The sequence below is a fragment of the Leguminivora glycinivorella genome, chromosome 17, assembly GCF_023078275.1.
Source record: "Leguminivora glycinivorella isolate SPB_JAAS2020 chromosome 17, LegGlyc_1.1, whole genome shotgun sequence".
Lineage (NCBI taxonomy): Eukaryota > Metazoa > Arthropoda > Insecta > Lepidoptera > Tortricidae > Leguminivora > Leguminivora glycinivorella.
This window is the reverse complement of record NC_062987.1, coordinates 14,715,431-14,731,768: the sequence shown is the minus strand read 5'-3', so window position 1 is coordinate 14,731,768 and position 16,338 is coordinate 14,715,431. Positions and strand designations below refer to the sequence as shown.

Sequence of the window (16,338 nt, the reverse complement as noted above, 5' to 3'; positions counted from 1 at the left end):
GGCTACGTGCGCATACATCAGATAGCTTGCTTAGAGTCTGTTTGAATGAGCTCTAGAGTCTAGATAGATCATGGCTTTCCAAATTCAAATTTACTGAGAAGCAATATGACCCTGAGGCAAAAAAAAATCTGGAACCCCCTACTCTAGACGCTAAGCAAACCCCCTATCTGTGCGGATGTATCAGAGTGCATCCAAACATGTGGGAGTTCGGCAAATCAGCGGCATTGCGAATGTTCGCCGAATGTGTGTGTGGATGCAGCTTTAGGTAAAATAGTCAGATGCGGGCAATATTCGAAACGCAGTGTTCGCGGTCGGCCTTACGAATCACCGTCGTGGATGGCATCTACTACCTATATTGTAAAGTATATTTATGCGGTTAGAAGTAACTAATTAAGAATGCACATTGTGTCGCTAGAGTAAGAGTGGGATTGCGTTGAGTGTCTGACGGCCTGTTGGCTTGGTACCTGGTCGAAATAAAGGAGCTTGAATGATATTCTGTGTTTTCTTTACATTTTCACTTTTTCTACTTACAATAAATTTAAATGTCCGGTCTCTGGATCCAGAGGCCGTGAGTTCAAGTCTCACCGAAGGCAGTAATTTTGCATTTTTAAATGTATTCTAAACCTAATGGCATCGATTGCAGACGTCTCTGCTTGTCAAAAAGTTCAATACCTACGATAATTTGTTTATTTCGTATCTAGAACACAAGCGAAAGGAATTTCATCAACGAAATTAATCAGTTTCGAGCCAATTTTATCGTAACGGTGATTTATTTGTTTACGATTGTTACAAATAGAGTTAGAACAAACGTCATCATTTCGTAGAACACTGCTCAGCCTATGTTATCACACTAAGTTTAATAAGTTGGCTTAGCCCGACTCCACTGACCAATCACCCTGACTCAAAACACTTCACTAAAATATTTGAACCCGCAGAATCTGAAGATCCATGCGTGCACCCTAACAGTGATAATTTTAAAATTCAGATCAGGCCAACATCGACAGAGTTGTACCAACACCATGACAACACTCTTCAAAGTAATGAAAAGCCATTAAAGATATAGATCATTTTACTAATTCAATTCCAATCAATTCAATCAAGTCCAACATGAACTGTGGCATATTTTAATTAAAACTAATTTGATGTACACAACTACACACAGAAAAATTACCTTTTTCTAGCCTTTTGTTGATTTTCGGCATTGGTCTGCGGCTAGGATCGTCACTTTATACCTACTGTCTCCTCATATACTTAATCTAAAGCTATGTTTGACCGTCGCGTTCAAGTTTTGTTTGAAGTCCAGTCACCGACATCGATGTTAAAGAAAACTATAAGGCATCGGCAGTACGTTTCTATTAAGCATTGTGACGCGATAACATTTAGCGAGATACCCGGTAGTAACTGCTGAGTCAGCCGAAGACCAAGACCTAAGAGATCGTTCGTCAGGTCAGGTTTATAGATGGCTGACTATGAAACTGTAGAAGCTGGTGACCCTGGCGAAGGCCGAGGGGTGGCCGAGCTGGCAACCGCTTGATGCCACAAACGAGCTGATACCCACCTGAAATTTTACCATTGTATTTCAGTATTTTTTGCTGACACACACCATGTGATCAGATTGTCAACACGATCGTAGTACAGTGACCCTAAGTGGTTACGGCTACAGTTGTTTTCGGAATTCAGTGGTATTTTTGGAATATATAGTTAGAGCATGATTGAATAAAATACACTTAGCATTATAACATTGTTATTGATTTGCATGTGCATAATTTGCAACGTGTCAAAGCTATGCTTACGCACCGTAAGTACAAAACGCCAATGGCTCTGCTAAAGAACTGATATGGAACAGAACATAAACAATTGCGCATGTTGATTAGGTTCCTAATCGTTTCATTTGGCGATGGCGGATTTTATCATGTGTCTAGTTCAGTCATCGTTTACGTTCATGTATAGATATCACTCCTATATGCGACATCCTAAAGGCTACGAAAAATAAACGCTTTCAACTCACCAAAATATTCTGTCCGTTGGAATTAATGACCAATGGGCCGCCAGAATCACCGCTGCAGATGCCGACTCCTCCAATACCGTTGGTGCAGAGCGTACTGTCCAGGATCCAGTGGCCAAAAGAGATCTGGCACTGCGCCATGGATATCACTTGTAGGGACACTTGGCTCACCACTGAGGCTGTCGACACGCCGGCTTGTACTATAAGAAAAGTTGGTGAACATATATGTAAGTACTTCTTCGGATTAAGTCAGAAAGAAGACGCTAGTCGTAAAAGTGAAAAAACAAAACAGGGTGGCTAGCCGAATGGCACAAACGCTCACGAAACGCTCACGAAACGAAGCGCTAGTAGATATCTATCTCTATCGCGCTTGCGTATTGGCGCGACAGAGCCAGCGGCGTATCGCTTTCGTTTGGCGTCGGAGAAATGCCATTCGGCTACGGGGCCAGGAGTAGCAAGAATACTTCATCAAAAACATAATAATTTCATGATAATCAATTAAATAAGAAGGTCAATTCATTCACCCAGGAACTCAGTCCAAATCCAAACCGCCTCTGCGTACCTACTCGTAGAAAACTACAAACCTACGTTAATGTTTGTCGTCGTTACGATGTAGACTTTCGTGTGTCCAATTTATTTTCACGCTTTTGACATACCTATTTAGAGAGCTAAGATGCGAACGTGTGAAATGAAAACCCTTTAAGTTTGTGAGGAAACTGATCTACAGATCTAATTGATTTCTCTAGAAACACTCACGGTCACTGGTCTTGCCGTATCCAGAAGCGGTTGACCACATGCCTACAAACTGGTCCCACAGTTGGGTGGTGGATGGCAAGGCGACGGGCTGGATAACAGCTGAAAGAAATGCATTCCCAATTTTTATAATATTAACGCGTCCCATCTTCTAAGTTACTTCAGCAAATGGTGAATAGAAAATTATAAATGTAGGGAACTCCCTATAAACAATTTAATACTACGTCGCTTTTTAGGTACGGAAAGAATTCTAAATATCATTACAATAATAAATACAAACGATAAGTTTCTGTAGATCACTGAACAAGTGAGTTACAACTTCGGCGTTGTCACCACTTTCCATCGGGTGCAACTAAGGTCAATCACTGGCCAGTTTATAATCATAAAAAAAAGATAGATAGAGATCTTACTTGAGAAGGCTACATTGGTAGGCAGATAGATCATAGCAACATCATTGGCCAGCGTCGAAGGGCTCCACGAAGGGTGCATGATGACCTGCGTCGTGGAGATCCTAGTGCCGCCAGAGAACAACCAGTTGGAGCCCAGGACCACCTCGAACTGCCAAGCCTGCTTGGTGCCGTCGTTCCAGCAGTGAGCTGCGGTGATTAGACGGTTGGCGGAGAGGAGGGAAGCACCGCACGCTGATTGGCCAGCTATATTGATGAAGCTGATGACGAGACCGGCCTAGAACATGTTCCACAATACATTAATGTAGATCTGCTACAGCTCTACGGTCGAGGTCGTGGATGACCACTTCACTATTGGCCTTTCTAGTGACACTGTCAAGTGAGGCTCGTCTGTAATCACCGGCTACAAGGCATCCAATCCAACACTCAAGTGTATCTTAGCAGTGTAAGGTATTATTTAACCGTACTCAATAAAGGCTGGTAACATATCAGTAAATAGATAGACATCAATTGAACGATGATCCTAGAAGCTTCCACCCAGCTTGCCAACACTTGGTGCGTCCAACAGTTCTAGTTCTTTTGAAATTTTTAACCACTTCCCAAGTTCTCACAAGTCAACTCTTGATTATCATACATATACATATTATTAACTATACCTATGTACTTACCAAGTAAGGATGAGCACCTGTTCCAGATACAACACCTCCCACGATGCGAGGTTCCGCTGGTGATTCCTCATCAAGGCTAGCAAAGTACTCGTCTTCCAAAGCCTTGATCTTCGCCGCATGAGGGATGCCCACAGCATCATGGTACCCCAGCACCGGTTCCGCTGTCGGCAGCACAGAGGCCGCTGCCGTCGCAAGTACGGCTAAACCAAACAACAGAACCCTCATTCTTAAAACAAATGATATATACTACAATAAACATTAAACAAACTTTGATTTATATAAAATTGTTATCAGAATTAGCATGTCGGGCTGATAATCGCCGTAACTAATCTTCTATTGAACGATTATGAACATAATCAATTTTATTTTTTGATAAAATGTCGATACTTACGCCTTACGCAGGAAGAAACGGAAATTACTGTTAAGTAATTCAATCAATAACATGACGTCTAAATTAATTTCAACTGGTTACCTTGCCACAGAGTGGCAAATCGACCTAACGCGAGGATCTGCTGGCAGACCCCGCCGGCGATGGCGGGACGACTTGGATCGCTTCCTTAATAATTGGCCTGAAACTGCCCGAGATCGGGAAGATTGGAAAAAGAGGGGGAGGCCTTTGCCCAGCAGTGGGACATAACAGGCTCCAATAATAATACCTTACTGTACTTTTTTTACGACAGCGTGGACGCTGGATAGTGCGACTGAGAAATTCAACATCTTTTAAAATTTTTTAATCATTTTTTAAAATTGTATACCACTTTTTAACTAGGACAGTTATTCTGCCCAACCCTGTGTATCTAATTAATTACTAGATTATCAGAAGTGAAAGATAAACATTTCGTTAAAAATACACGTTCACATACGTCAGAGGAAGAACAATCGTATCGAGTGTCTGACGCACCTAATTAAATCCTTTATTTTGCTTATGTCGCAATGAGGAGGCACACTCAAAGGTTATGTATGACAGATGGCGCCACCTTATTAGTCCAAAGCACAGATAAAGATTTCATACATGACAGCGAGAAGTAAATATTTTTTTCTCTCTCTCACATATTCGACGACAACAACGTACAAGGCGAAATCTGCGATTTTTTTTTGTAGCAGATAGCACCATGTACATTGGAGGGTAAGGTGCAATTTTCTGAAAAAAATTATTGCAGTTTGTACCCTATACGTTGTTGTCGTCGAATTATGAATGACAGTGATATGCCTAGTCACTTGCACAGGCGCCGCCTGGCGGAATAAAATGTCAGTGTGCCTCCTCATTGATAAAGAAAACGTTAAAAAAATGTAAAGCCTGACCAGAAATATAATTATGACTATTGTCAAGAGGGCGCAGCGCTGTTATTCTGATGTAAGCGGTGGTAGTTCAGTATGGTATGAAGAGAATAGTTCTAATGAAATTCCGCAATAGTCCGCGTAGTCATATATTTCTGGTCTGGTGTCGTAGCCGAATGGTATTTTTTTCTACTTTTTGACTGTAATCTGTCAATTAGGACACCACAGACTAAACTATAAGTGCTAACTTTTCAGTGTTGGATACTCTATGGCAGTTCCGACTCAATTATAATAAGCTCAATATAGTTGATTTTAGTTAACTGTAATAATTTCAAAAATAGAACTTCATACAATTTCTATACTAATTTGCGATACCTGGCAAATTTTCCTGCATCTGAAACACATTTTTTTTTATCTGTCGCGTTATCGGCCAATCAGAGACGGTTATTACAAACAATTGGTTGCTAGGTAATTCGATGTTGATACAACGGTGAACGAATTCGAACGGTCAACGGTGACGACATCGTGAGGAAACCGGACTAATTCCAATAAGGCCTAGTTACCCTTCGGGTTGGAAGGTCAGATGGCAGTCGCTTTCGTAAAAACTAGTGCCTACGCCAAATCTTGGGATTAGTTGCCAAAGCGGACCCCAGGCTCCCATGAGCCGTGGCAAATGCCGGGATAACGCAAGGATGATGATGAATACTAAAGTACAAAATTCAAGTGGGTACAATATTAATTATTTTCGGAATAAACTTTAATTTATTTAAGGCACAGTATAATAAAGAGTACTATCGTACAGTATGGCCACTCCCGCTCCCCTCTGAAAGTGCCGCCCACCCCCTCTCGGTTATCTGACAGTTACCGCCTGTCAAAAACGCGAACAATCGACCTGTCATATCTCACTCATACAAGCATGGTACGCGTTCACCTACACGAGCTTAGAATGTGTGCTAGGAACGCGCCTCTTTCATATATTTGATCGCCAGTGTCTGAGATGTGACCCAGGCGTGATGGTTCGATTCCAGCCTTGGTTACTTTATAATAAAACTTAAACTAGTATTATAATCAAGGAAGAGGTATAACAATGTTATTGAAGTACTATGCCGGTGTTGTCGCTGATCCACTGCAGATGGCGCTGTACGCGCGTGAAGACTGAGGGTAGTTCGCCGTTGCAGCCGCTCGCGTCCACGAACGACGCCACGCCGATCTGACAACAAACAACGCTGATGTTAAAACATGGACAGGAATATTTTTATCATCATCATCCTCCTTGCGTTATCCCGGCATTTGCCACGGCTCATGGGAGCCTGGGGTCCGCTTTGGCAACTAATCCCAAGATTTGGGGTAGGCACTAGTTTTACGAAAGCGACTGCCACCTGACCTTCCAACCCGAAGGGTAAACTAGACCTTATTGGAATTATTAGTCCGGTTTCCTCACGATGTTTTCATTCACCGAAAAGCGACTGGCAAATATCTAATGAATATTTTTATGTATTTAGAAAACAAACACCCATTTACAAATAAGTTTTATATAAAAAAAGTCGTAGGTTCGTTTCCTTATTCACTGCTTACTAGCAATTATTATACAGCGTGTGTATTCCATACGGGCGAATATTTGAATAACGATTAGTATTGGACCTAAGGAGCCTAACTACATGGTTTTTTTATTGAATAGATGAGATTTTTTTTTTCATACATAAGCATAAGCGTACCTACCTAAACGTCATTACGACATGACGTTTATGTCATGTCAAGTTAATATGGACGGCGTACATTGCTGCTTGGTCAGATTTAAAAAAATAATTACTCTTAATTAAAAACACTTTTTAATAAAATGATTATCCTATATGATTCGTATGATTAGATACTATAACTGGATACATTATTCGCCCGTATGGAATCCACACGCTGTATACTTATAAGATTTACGATCTTCATACTAAGAATCGTAACCTCGATTTTTTAGCGCCACCTATTAAATACTATCATAACTACAGTGATGATACTGATGATCCTTTAACTTTTTTTTTTCAAAATGTGTAGGTATTGACACGATATCATGATATTAAAATAAAGAAATATTTATGTCATTTGTTCTTATAAAGAATAAAAACACGCAAAAATATTTGGGGAAAATATGATTTTGGCCACTTCCTGGCTGCGAAACAGCGCCATCTAGTTCTAAGCCTAAAAAGCCCATACATTTCAGGGGTACGCTTTTCGTATGGGCTCAGTCCCCTATTATATCGTTCTTGCTTAGTAGATACCTAATAACCATGTTTTTGTGATAATGTAGGGCCCACCGGCCAATATTATAATAATCTTCATACAAAATTCAAATTTTGGAAAAACCCCCGACAAGTGTACCGATTTTCATGAAACATGGCTAAGAACACTCCCGACAAACTCAGCTTTCAAACAAAAAAAAACTAAATCTCAATCGGTTCATCCGTTCGGGAGCTACGATGCCACAGACAGACAGACAGACGCGTCAAACGTATAACACCCCGTCGTTTTTGCATTGGTTAAAAACAAAAGACGAGCACTTACCAGGATAACTTCTTCTGTGGCGTTATACCATATCGTCAATGGACCACCATTGTCACCCTAAAAAAAACAAGACTCGTGATTTAGTCTGATATGACAATAAATTATTATTAGATATGAACGAAAAACTTGTTTCTGATAATAAATTAACAATACAGCTATTGGGTTGTTGTACCTACTTTTGGTTCTCGTATTTAATTAGAAAGACGTAATATTATATTGGGTTGGCACAAAAGTAATGACACACTCTACAAAACTCTATACATTTCCTTTCTTAAGTTAATTGTTTTCGATAATATTTTAGTATGTTGTAGAACATTCTAGGTACTTCTAATGTGAGGGTATATACAGCCGCCCTCGTGATTGGTTTAGTTAGATTGAAATAAAATGGACGAGCGACAAGTTCGAACACTTGACTTATACGAGTACTTGTTAGGCCACAGTCCGCGGGCTGCGGCTGACAATATCAACACTGCATTGGGCGCTGGAAGTACAAGCCATGCCACGGTGTCCAGATGGTTTGACCGTTTTAAATCAGGAGACAGGAGCCTTGAAAGTCAGTCACGCTCAGGGCGACCACCTGCATTCAATGATGACGATTTACACCGCGAACTACAGTCGAATCCTGATGCTACTACTCGTGAATACACTTAACTGCAGTCACCACGCTGTGGAATACCATCTGCATGAGCTTGGGTATAGAAAAGTTTTGGCTCGATGGGAACCGCACATCCTTACCGACGCCAGTCGTGCAGTCCGTGTCGCCATCTGTCAATCACTTTTGCTGCGACCCCGACGTAAAGAGTTTTTGACTGATCTGGTTACGGGAGATGAATTATGGATTTATTATGAGAACGATACACGTCGTGCTTTTTGGCTGCCTCGAGAAGAAACGCCACCAACTCAACCGAAGCTGAGTCAAAAGAACCGCTTAAAAGTTTTGCTTTGTTGTTTCTGGGACTCGCAAGGCATGCTGTTTCATGAACTATTACACAATGAAACTATAAACGCTAACAAATATTCAACACAGCTCACCGAACTATCTTCTGCTATCAAGAAAAAACGACGAAGACGAGCCACTGTAATTTTACTTAGTAAAATTACAGTGGCTCGTCTTCGTCGTTTTACTACATGATAACGCTCGACCTCATGTCGAATCTACCGTTCGCCAACAGCTGCAGAACTTGGGCTGGGAGACGATACCCCACCCACCTTATTCTCCAGACCTCGTACCATCAGACTTTCATTTGTTTAGAGCCCTGAAACGACATTTGCGGGGTAAACAATTCAATGATTTCCATGATGTACAGGTGGAGTTGAACAACTTTTTCGAGGCACAGCTATCAGAGTTCTGGGCGAAAGGCATCCAAACTTTGCCGGATCGTTGGCAAGAAGTCATAGATGCTAATGGTGATTACATCATCGACTAAGCTTTTTGTATTGTAATAATAATAAAAAATATAAAACGTAAACCAAGTGTCTCATTACTTTTGTGCCAACCCAATAGTTTCAGTCAAATATTTCAAAATTAAGGATAGGACAAGTCATGTGATGTGGACGGAACATTCTGGTTTGTTGCGGTTTCGCGGAGCGCTACAATGCGACAGAATGATGAGTTGACATCACGCACGGCACGCGATGTGGCATAGACTGCACGCTTGGTTCTTTTTTGTTGGTCCCGGCCCGTCCTTACAAAGTCAATGGCTGAGTAGGGATTTTGTTTCTTTTCTCTTAATTTAGATATACTTACCTTGCAAGTGCCAGCGGTAGCGTGGAAGCCACATACAACGTTGGCGGGCAGTTGGTCGAAATACTGTATGTTGCACATTGTATCCGTCATCACAGTCATCAGCTTCTCTCGAAGAGTTGGTGACACAAACTCGACACCTGTTAGTAACAAGATTTTGTAGGTATAGTCAACCAACTAGAATTCTAGGCCATTGTAGATATAGAACCTTATCGCAGTAAACGTCAATGGGACTTCTATGGCCAATAATAATAGCACGGTGTCATCAAATTGGTTGACCGTACTATGGTAGACCGTAATTTTATAGAAGCCTCCTGGAAACCGATTTTCGCTCTTGTCATCTCGGATATGGGCAAAATTGGTATCAACTGACTTTATGATACCATCGATGTTAGACGATTAGTCATTTCATTAGGCTTAAACACCATTTCATAGTTGATAAACTTATCTATGACTGTTTTCTAATAGTTAATTAAACTTTAAATAAATATCCAAATGATAACAGTCCAAAGACATCATTAAGGACAACTCACACTAGAGCGGGTCGGAACTGGGCGATGTGTTAATTTTTATAGGAGCTATATGTTAGCTCGGAAATTAAGTGACACTTTGTATAGAAATTGACACACCGTCCTGCGGGACAATAGGTCCTAGGACTCCTAGGGTACGCCGTACCGTCCCACTCCAGCATAAATCATCCTTTACCAGGCAGAGAAGCACGACCGCGTAATAACGATATAATGTCAGGCCGTCCTTTTCACACTATTTTTAAGTGCGATAGGGACACCGATGCGATAAAGTTAGCACGCTAGTGTGCTACGACCGCAGGCCGGCAATTATGGTCGCGCGATAAATGATAAAACATCAGGCCGTCCCTATCACACTATTTGTAAGTGCGATAGGGACGGCCCGATATTTTATCATTTATCACGCGACCATGATTGCCCTGCAGGTTACTTTATGATGGTCCTTTGTTTTACCTGGCGCCGCTATTCCCCAGCCGGACACCGTGGCTCCCATTCCAGCGAAATTGAAGTTGGTTATACCCAGGTACGGTAGACGAACCACATCTATAGTTTCTGAAATAAGTAAAAGTTGCACTTAAAATGGATGAAAAAGAATAGGTATATTTGAAAAACTTAAGAAAGTCACCTGTTGTATGTGTGAGTGACGTGTTCGAATAGAGAACACATATTTCAAATTAGTAACACAAACAAAACAAACGCCTATTCGAACACGTCACTCACACATACAACAGGTGACTTTCTTAAGTTTTTCACCTATAGGAAGAATTCGTTTTGTCGGTCCAGTGTGTCTATCTTAATCGTACCTATTTTTTTTTTCACTATCAGAAAAGTTTAAAAGTGGAAAAAATACCGCATCTGGATCGAAACTCCCGCGACCAAGACTTCATCCATAGCAAGCACAGCTTTTGATGGAGCCCTGGAGTATATGTAAATTCAAATCACATCACATATAACTCAGTAATATGTCCACTTTTAATTGCTGAACTTGATTAGGTAATGCCAAGAAGGTGGACCAACTGGCTTATGAATTTTCATCGTGAACGGTTGTCCCATATCTAATATTTCCGTAAATTTTGTATGCTGCATGGTGTTAGTATGAGAGCGATGTCATTAGCGACACTTAACGGTAGGTACACGGAAACTTTAGTGGCCAATTTCAAGTCATGTGAGCTGAGGACCTTGTGATCTAACTTGCCGAAAGCCACATGTTACTTACTAACCTGTTAGCTGCATGGTGTTAGCGAGCCTCATTAGCGCAATGTCATTAGCGAAAGATTCCGGATCGTAATCTGGGTGGACCCGCACCTCGTCAACATTCACGATACGGCGACCGTTTTCGTAACGGTCGTACAGTGAGTGCGCGCCCAGGATTGCCTGAAATATCAGCGATCAACTAATAACAAAAAAAAAACTTTATAAAAATTATGCAAAATTCTACATGAGAGCAAACATAAAGAGGCAGCATATTCGAGCCATAAAGAAGTAATAACAACGACTTTTCGATTTTCGGGAAGGCAAGACATTGCCTTAGAGAACGTGGCTGGCACTCGTATCGTTCTATTACGCTCGAGATTGCATGTAAAATCAGTGGGGATATCTATGTAGATAAGTTAAACCAGAATAATTCGCGAGTAGATCGCATGAGCACAAAAAGTTTCTTGCCAGTCTTAGCGGATAACTTCCCCTTCCTCAAATTGAGGACTGAAATTTTCTCGAAGTACTGGCGTAAGGATAGAGCCGCCGGTGTATAACTGTAGGTATATTTATTGGACGTAAAGTTCCTATTTGAAATACAAACTTTATCTTATATGTCTTTAATGAAATTTGTAATACCTGAACGTTGTCAACTTGCTGTCCATTATGATAGCAGCAGTGCGCCGCAGTCAGCACCCACTCTGGATGTACTAGCGAACCTCCGCAGAAGCCCACTTCACCCGTGGTGCCCACTCGCGCGTAAAGGGCAACCTAAAATTATTATAAGCTCTTCACCTAAACCAGTATAAAGTTAACTGTAGGTTATTAAATTAACCATAGGTTTTGTTTCCAAACAGTAACTCATTATTGTGGTTCCACTTTCAAACACATTTTTTTTAAGCAATCTTGATGACTTTGGGACTAGCGCGCCGTGGATTCAGGCCGCAGCTCGCTAAGCACTGACCGGTCCGGATGCAATTACTGGTCTTTGGGACAGTCATATTTTTAATTAAGTAGTTCATTCGGTGGTCGTGCCATAGTACCTTCCTAGCACGACCACGGCCCCTATGTCGAAACTCCGAAACCATAAGGGTACATTTCTTTTAAACGTAAGTACAAAAAAGTACATTTTCCCCTCACAAGCTCGGAAACACGTGTTTTGTCCTTTAATACCAGCGGGTAAAAACGCATTTTATCCACTAGTGGGTAAAGTAATTTGACCTTGAATAAAGTCAAATTATCTGCTTTAAAATTGATAAAAGTAGGTGAATCTAGTAAAAAAGATGATTTACCACCTGTGGAACTACTGGAAGCAGTGATAAACGCATTTTTTGTGTTGTAGTTTCCTCGCTATAGTGAGGGGAAAAGTTTTGTGTTACACTCGGGTGCAAATGTATTTTACTTCTCGTGTGTTGAAAAACTCGCAAGTTCAGGATTAGGTATATTCTCGAACCGCTCGCTTCGCTCGTGGTTCAACTATAGAATCCTTTCACTTGCTCGTTTTTCAATTCCACACTCGGCGTTAAAATACAACTTTGCCCCCTTGTATAACAAATAACTATTTTTTTCGTGAATTTGTACCGCAACAGAATCAATAAAATCATCCGTGGTTGTCACAGGTGGTTGTGCTGTATAGTATTACACCGTGTACTTCGGATCCGAATAAATTAGGTAATATGTACCTACATACTTATTTACCGAATCTAGTTACCTGATTGATATGCTGATAATCTATTGTCCTACTTCTTAACAAGCACTAATGAGCCTTATGTAGTGACTATTCAAAATACCACGTTATTAGACCTGATTTAGACGGCGCGCGAACTCGCATGCGATTTTAGTTACATTGCGGGCTGTTGAGGTTACAGACACTTTTGCACAGCCATGAAATACCGCAATGTAATAAAATTCGTATGCGTGTTCTCGTAAGTCGTACCGTCTAAATAGGCCCTTAGACATACTTACCACAGTTTTTTCTGATCCGATTCTAAGATGGACCAAGACAATAATTTTACCTGAAATGGCCTGGAATTTTGTTCGGTGATGTCCCCTCCAATGATCCTCGCCTGTCGGTTGATTTTACACGAGTCTCCATGGCACAGCTGCCAGGCGTACAGAGTAACAGGCAAAGTTAACAACACTAGTTGCTTCAACATTACAGTTTCTGTGATATATTCTTAATCACTTCTTTTCAACACTATTTATGACCTTTATTGCAGATTTTTCTTCTAACACAATTTCAAGATTCTACCAAAATGTGTTGTTTTTTAGCAGCAGTAGGTAAAACTATAATAGCACAGTTACGTTGTATCACAATAATATTATAACACAGTATATCTGTATAACAGTGATGGTTAGAGCACAATTTATCCTATTGGCATTATCTGTCTTTATCAGTGATAGGAATTGGAGAAATTTGAGATAGACGATAAGACTTCTTCAAATATTTAACTACGTCCTGGTTCACATGTCATTTTCTGATACGATATCTCGTCAATATCTTTTATTTGACCATTTGACGTTTGTTTCTAGTTATTCGATTTTGAACTGTAATTCTAGATGCGTTTTTGTTTTAAGTACGATGGCAAATATTAACACTTAACCCTTTCAACGTCACGCCCTCCATGTCTGACGCATGTTCCTTTCATGTGTGAAATTTTTCGTAATGCACGAAGGTTGATTCTGGGCCGTAGTCGACCCGTTTTCAAAGGTTCGATTTGTTAAAATAATGAAACGAGAAACATTTTATTTGAAAACATTATTTATTATATTTTCATCAAAAAAGTAAAATATTTAAAATAAAATAATGACGTAAACATAGGTAGTCATGCAACAGTGTGTAATATCGTGGCAGTATCGGCGCGGCGGCGCCGGGCCGCAGGTTGTTGGTGACCGCTCCCGGCTCGAGCGGCCACTGCGGCGGGCTACAGTAGCGCCCTCTCGGCTTCTCGGAGAACGTTCTCGAGAGACACGACTGTAGAGAAACCTCCGACCCCGGCGCCGCGAGCGGCGAGCACACTCAGTAGCTACCGCACCTCATCCACACCTCTATACGATACGATGACGTAACTGAACTAAAAATGTGTGATCGTAACATCTAGGGAAGGTGATTCAGATACGATTAACGATTTGTGAGACTGGCAGTAAAATTAATTAAAATTAAATTTATATAAAGACGCGAGTCCGTAGAAGCACTTAGCGATCAAGCATACTTACAGGTCCGAGCGGGCCTGCGCGCTGCCGCGCCGAGCCTGACGCTAGCTAGCTACTGAATGCCTCTTAAGAGCGCTATGACAAAAAAAGGCGATATATTGTAAAATGTACAATATTTATCGGCAAAATTGTACACTTTACTCATACTAAAAGACAGTAAAAGTACTTGTTTCAGTTAGAAAATCTAATTAACTGTCGGTTCAATAAAAAACATATGGAAAAAAAAGCTTTTTCAATTAGTAATGATTTTTTTTCTGATGCTCGTTTAGGAAAAACCGCGCGAAGCACAGATTTCGGAGCTCTTATTATGTACAATTTGATAAGCTCACTCTCATAAATGCGGTAAATTTAAATTCCTAATATCTTGTACTTTAGGCCCATTAAACAAAATTTATCATTTAATCCTTTGAAATTGAGAAATTGAAAGTAAAACGAACTCAATTTTGTCTTGAAAATACATCGAAACAAGTGATCATTTCTCCGAAAATCTACATGTTATCGAAGTTATTTTAGTATATAAATAATCTGCACAATGTGCTTAAATTGCTTTTATTCATTTGTCGTTATAATATTTTATCATGATTTTTTGCCAATTTTTTGAAAACTAGCCTTCCTGTCGCTATTTTACCGGCGACGGACGCCTGCGATTTCAGTGCCGCGCCGGAGCTCGAGGAGGTGAGACGTATGTCGCTTCGCTCTCCGAGTTTTCATCGCAAACGTCGAGAATATTTATCGTTGTGTGGGTCGGACGCCTTGTTTATACACGGGCTATCCTCGCATTGTGTGTGTGTAAACAGCGACCAACGAATTTGATCCTAGATCCGTAAATATTTGCTTTTGTAATATTTCGTTATGTTTGAATGTTAAAGTATTACAACGTTATGATGATAAATATGCGAAAATTACAATACGGTCAAGATGATAAGACACATCAAGATGGTACTCGGGATCTGATGATGGAGCCAGAAGGTGGTCACCAGTACCAGTGAACCATGTAAGTAAACGACTTCGTGTTTAGGCTCGTTGGGTTCGTCTCAACAAGACTTTTGACAAGAGGTGGTACTCAGGGTCTGATGATGGAGCCAGATGGTGGTCACCAGTACCAATGAACCATATGACTAAACCACTTCGTATTTAGGCTCAATGGGATCGTCTCAATAAGACCTTTGACAAGAGGTGGTACTCGGGATCTGATGATGGAGCCAGAAGGTGGTCACCAGTACCAGTGAACCATGTAAGTAAACGACTTCGTGTTTAGGCTCGTTGGGTTCGTCTCAACAAGACTTTTGACAAGAGGTGGTACTCAGGGTCTGATGATGGAGCCAGATGGTGGTCACCAGTACCAATGAACCATATGACTAAACCACTTCGTATTTAGGCTCAATGGGATCGTCTCAATAAGACCTTTGACAAGAGGTGGTACTCGGGATCTGATGATGGAGCCAGAAGGTGGTCACCAGTACCAGTGAACCATGTAAGTAAACGACTTCGTGTTTAGGCTCGTTGGGTTCGTCTTAACAAGACCTTTGACAAGAGGTAGTACTCAGGGTCTGATGATGGAGCCAGATGGTGGTCACCAGTACCAATGAACCATATGACTAAACCACTTCGTATTTAGGCTCAATGGGATCGTCTCAATAAGACCTTTGACAAGAGGTGGTACTCGGGATCTGATGATGGAGCCAGAAGGTGGTCACCAGTACCAGTGAACCATGTAAGTAAACGTCTTCGTGTTTAGGCTCGTTGGGTTCGTCTCAACAAGACCTTTGACAAGAGGTGGTACTCAGGGTCTGATGATGAAGACAGATGGTTGTCACCAGTACCAATGAACCATATGACTAAACCACTTTGTGTTTAGCCTTATTGGGTTCATCTCAATAAGACCTTTAACAAGAGTTGGTACTCAGGGTCTGATGATGGGACCAGATGGTGGTCACCAGTACCAATGAACCATGTAACTAAACCACTTCGTATGTAGGTTCATTGAAATCGTCTC

At 41.0% G+C, this 16,338-nt stretch overlaps 2 protein-coding genes across 2 annotated transcripts; both read right to left on the bottom strand.

Annotated features, from left to right (window-relative positions):
* Nucleotides 1-1,338: 1,338 nt before the first annotated feature.
* Nucleotides 1,339-4,079, bottom strand: LOC125235101 (brachyurin-like). Its single transcript, XM_048141535.1, has 5 exons — nt 3,834-4,079; nt 3,169-3,442; nt 2,762-2,860; nt 2,009-2,205; nt 1,339-1,558 (listed from the first exon to the last, which is right to left on the bottom strand). The coding sequence occupies exons 1-5, from the start codon at nt 4,056-4,058 to the stop codon at nt 1,454-1,456; spliced, it is 900 nt and encodes a 299-aa protein (XP_047997492.1). The 5' UTR covers nt 4,059-4,079; the 3' UTR covers nt 1,339-1,453.
* Nucleotides 4,080-5,996: 1,917 nt separating this feature from the next.
* Nucleotides 5,997-13,642, bottom strand: LOC125235102 (brachyurin-like). Its single transcript, XM_048141536.1, has 7 exons — nt 13,145-13,642; nt 11,769-11,900; nt 11,156-11,309; nt 10,389-10,487; nt 9,412-9,548; nt 7,665-7,721; nt 5,997-6,321 (listed from the first exon to the last, which is right to left on the bottom strand). The coding sequence occupies exons 1-7, from the start codon at nt 13,283-13,285 to the stop codon at nt 6,202-6,204; spliced, it is 840 nt and encodes a 279-aa protein (XP_047997493.1). The 5' UTR covers nt 13,286-13,642; the 3' UTR covers nt 5,997-6,201.
* Between the last annotated feature and the right edge of the window lie 2,696 nt (nt 13,643-16,338).

Excerpts from the sequence above, each read along its gene's own strand:
- LOC125235102 (XM_048141536.1), bottom strand. The coding sequence starts at position 13,285 with ATGTTGAAGCAACTAGTGTTGTTAACTTTGCCTGTTACTCTGTACGCC. Across the intron at positions 10,488-11,155 it reads TAACACCATGCAGCTAACAG|AAACTATAGATGTGGTTCGT; the intron begins GTTAGTAAGTAA and ends TACTTATTTCAG. Across the intron at positions 6,322-7,664 it reads CCACAGAAGAAGTTATCCTG|ATCGGCGTGGCGTCGTTCGT; the intron begins GTAAGTGCTCGT and ends GTTTGTTGTCAG.
- LOC125235101 (XM_048141535.1), bottom strand. The coding sequence starts at position 4,058 with ATGAGGGTTCTGTTGTTTGGTTTAGCCGTACTTGCGACGGCAGCGGCC. Across the intron at positions 2,861-3,168 it reads TACCAATGTAGCCTTCTCAA|CTGTTATCCAGCCCGTCGCC; the intron begins GTAAGATCTCTA and ends CATTTCTTTCAG. Across the intron at positions 1,559-2,008 it reads CCAACGGACAGAATATTTTG|GTGGGTATCAGCTCGTTTGT; the intron begins GTGAGTTGAAAG and ends GTAAAATTTCAG.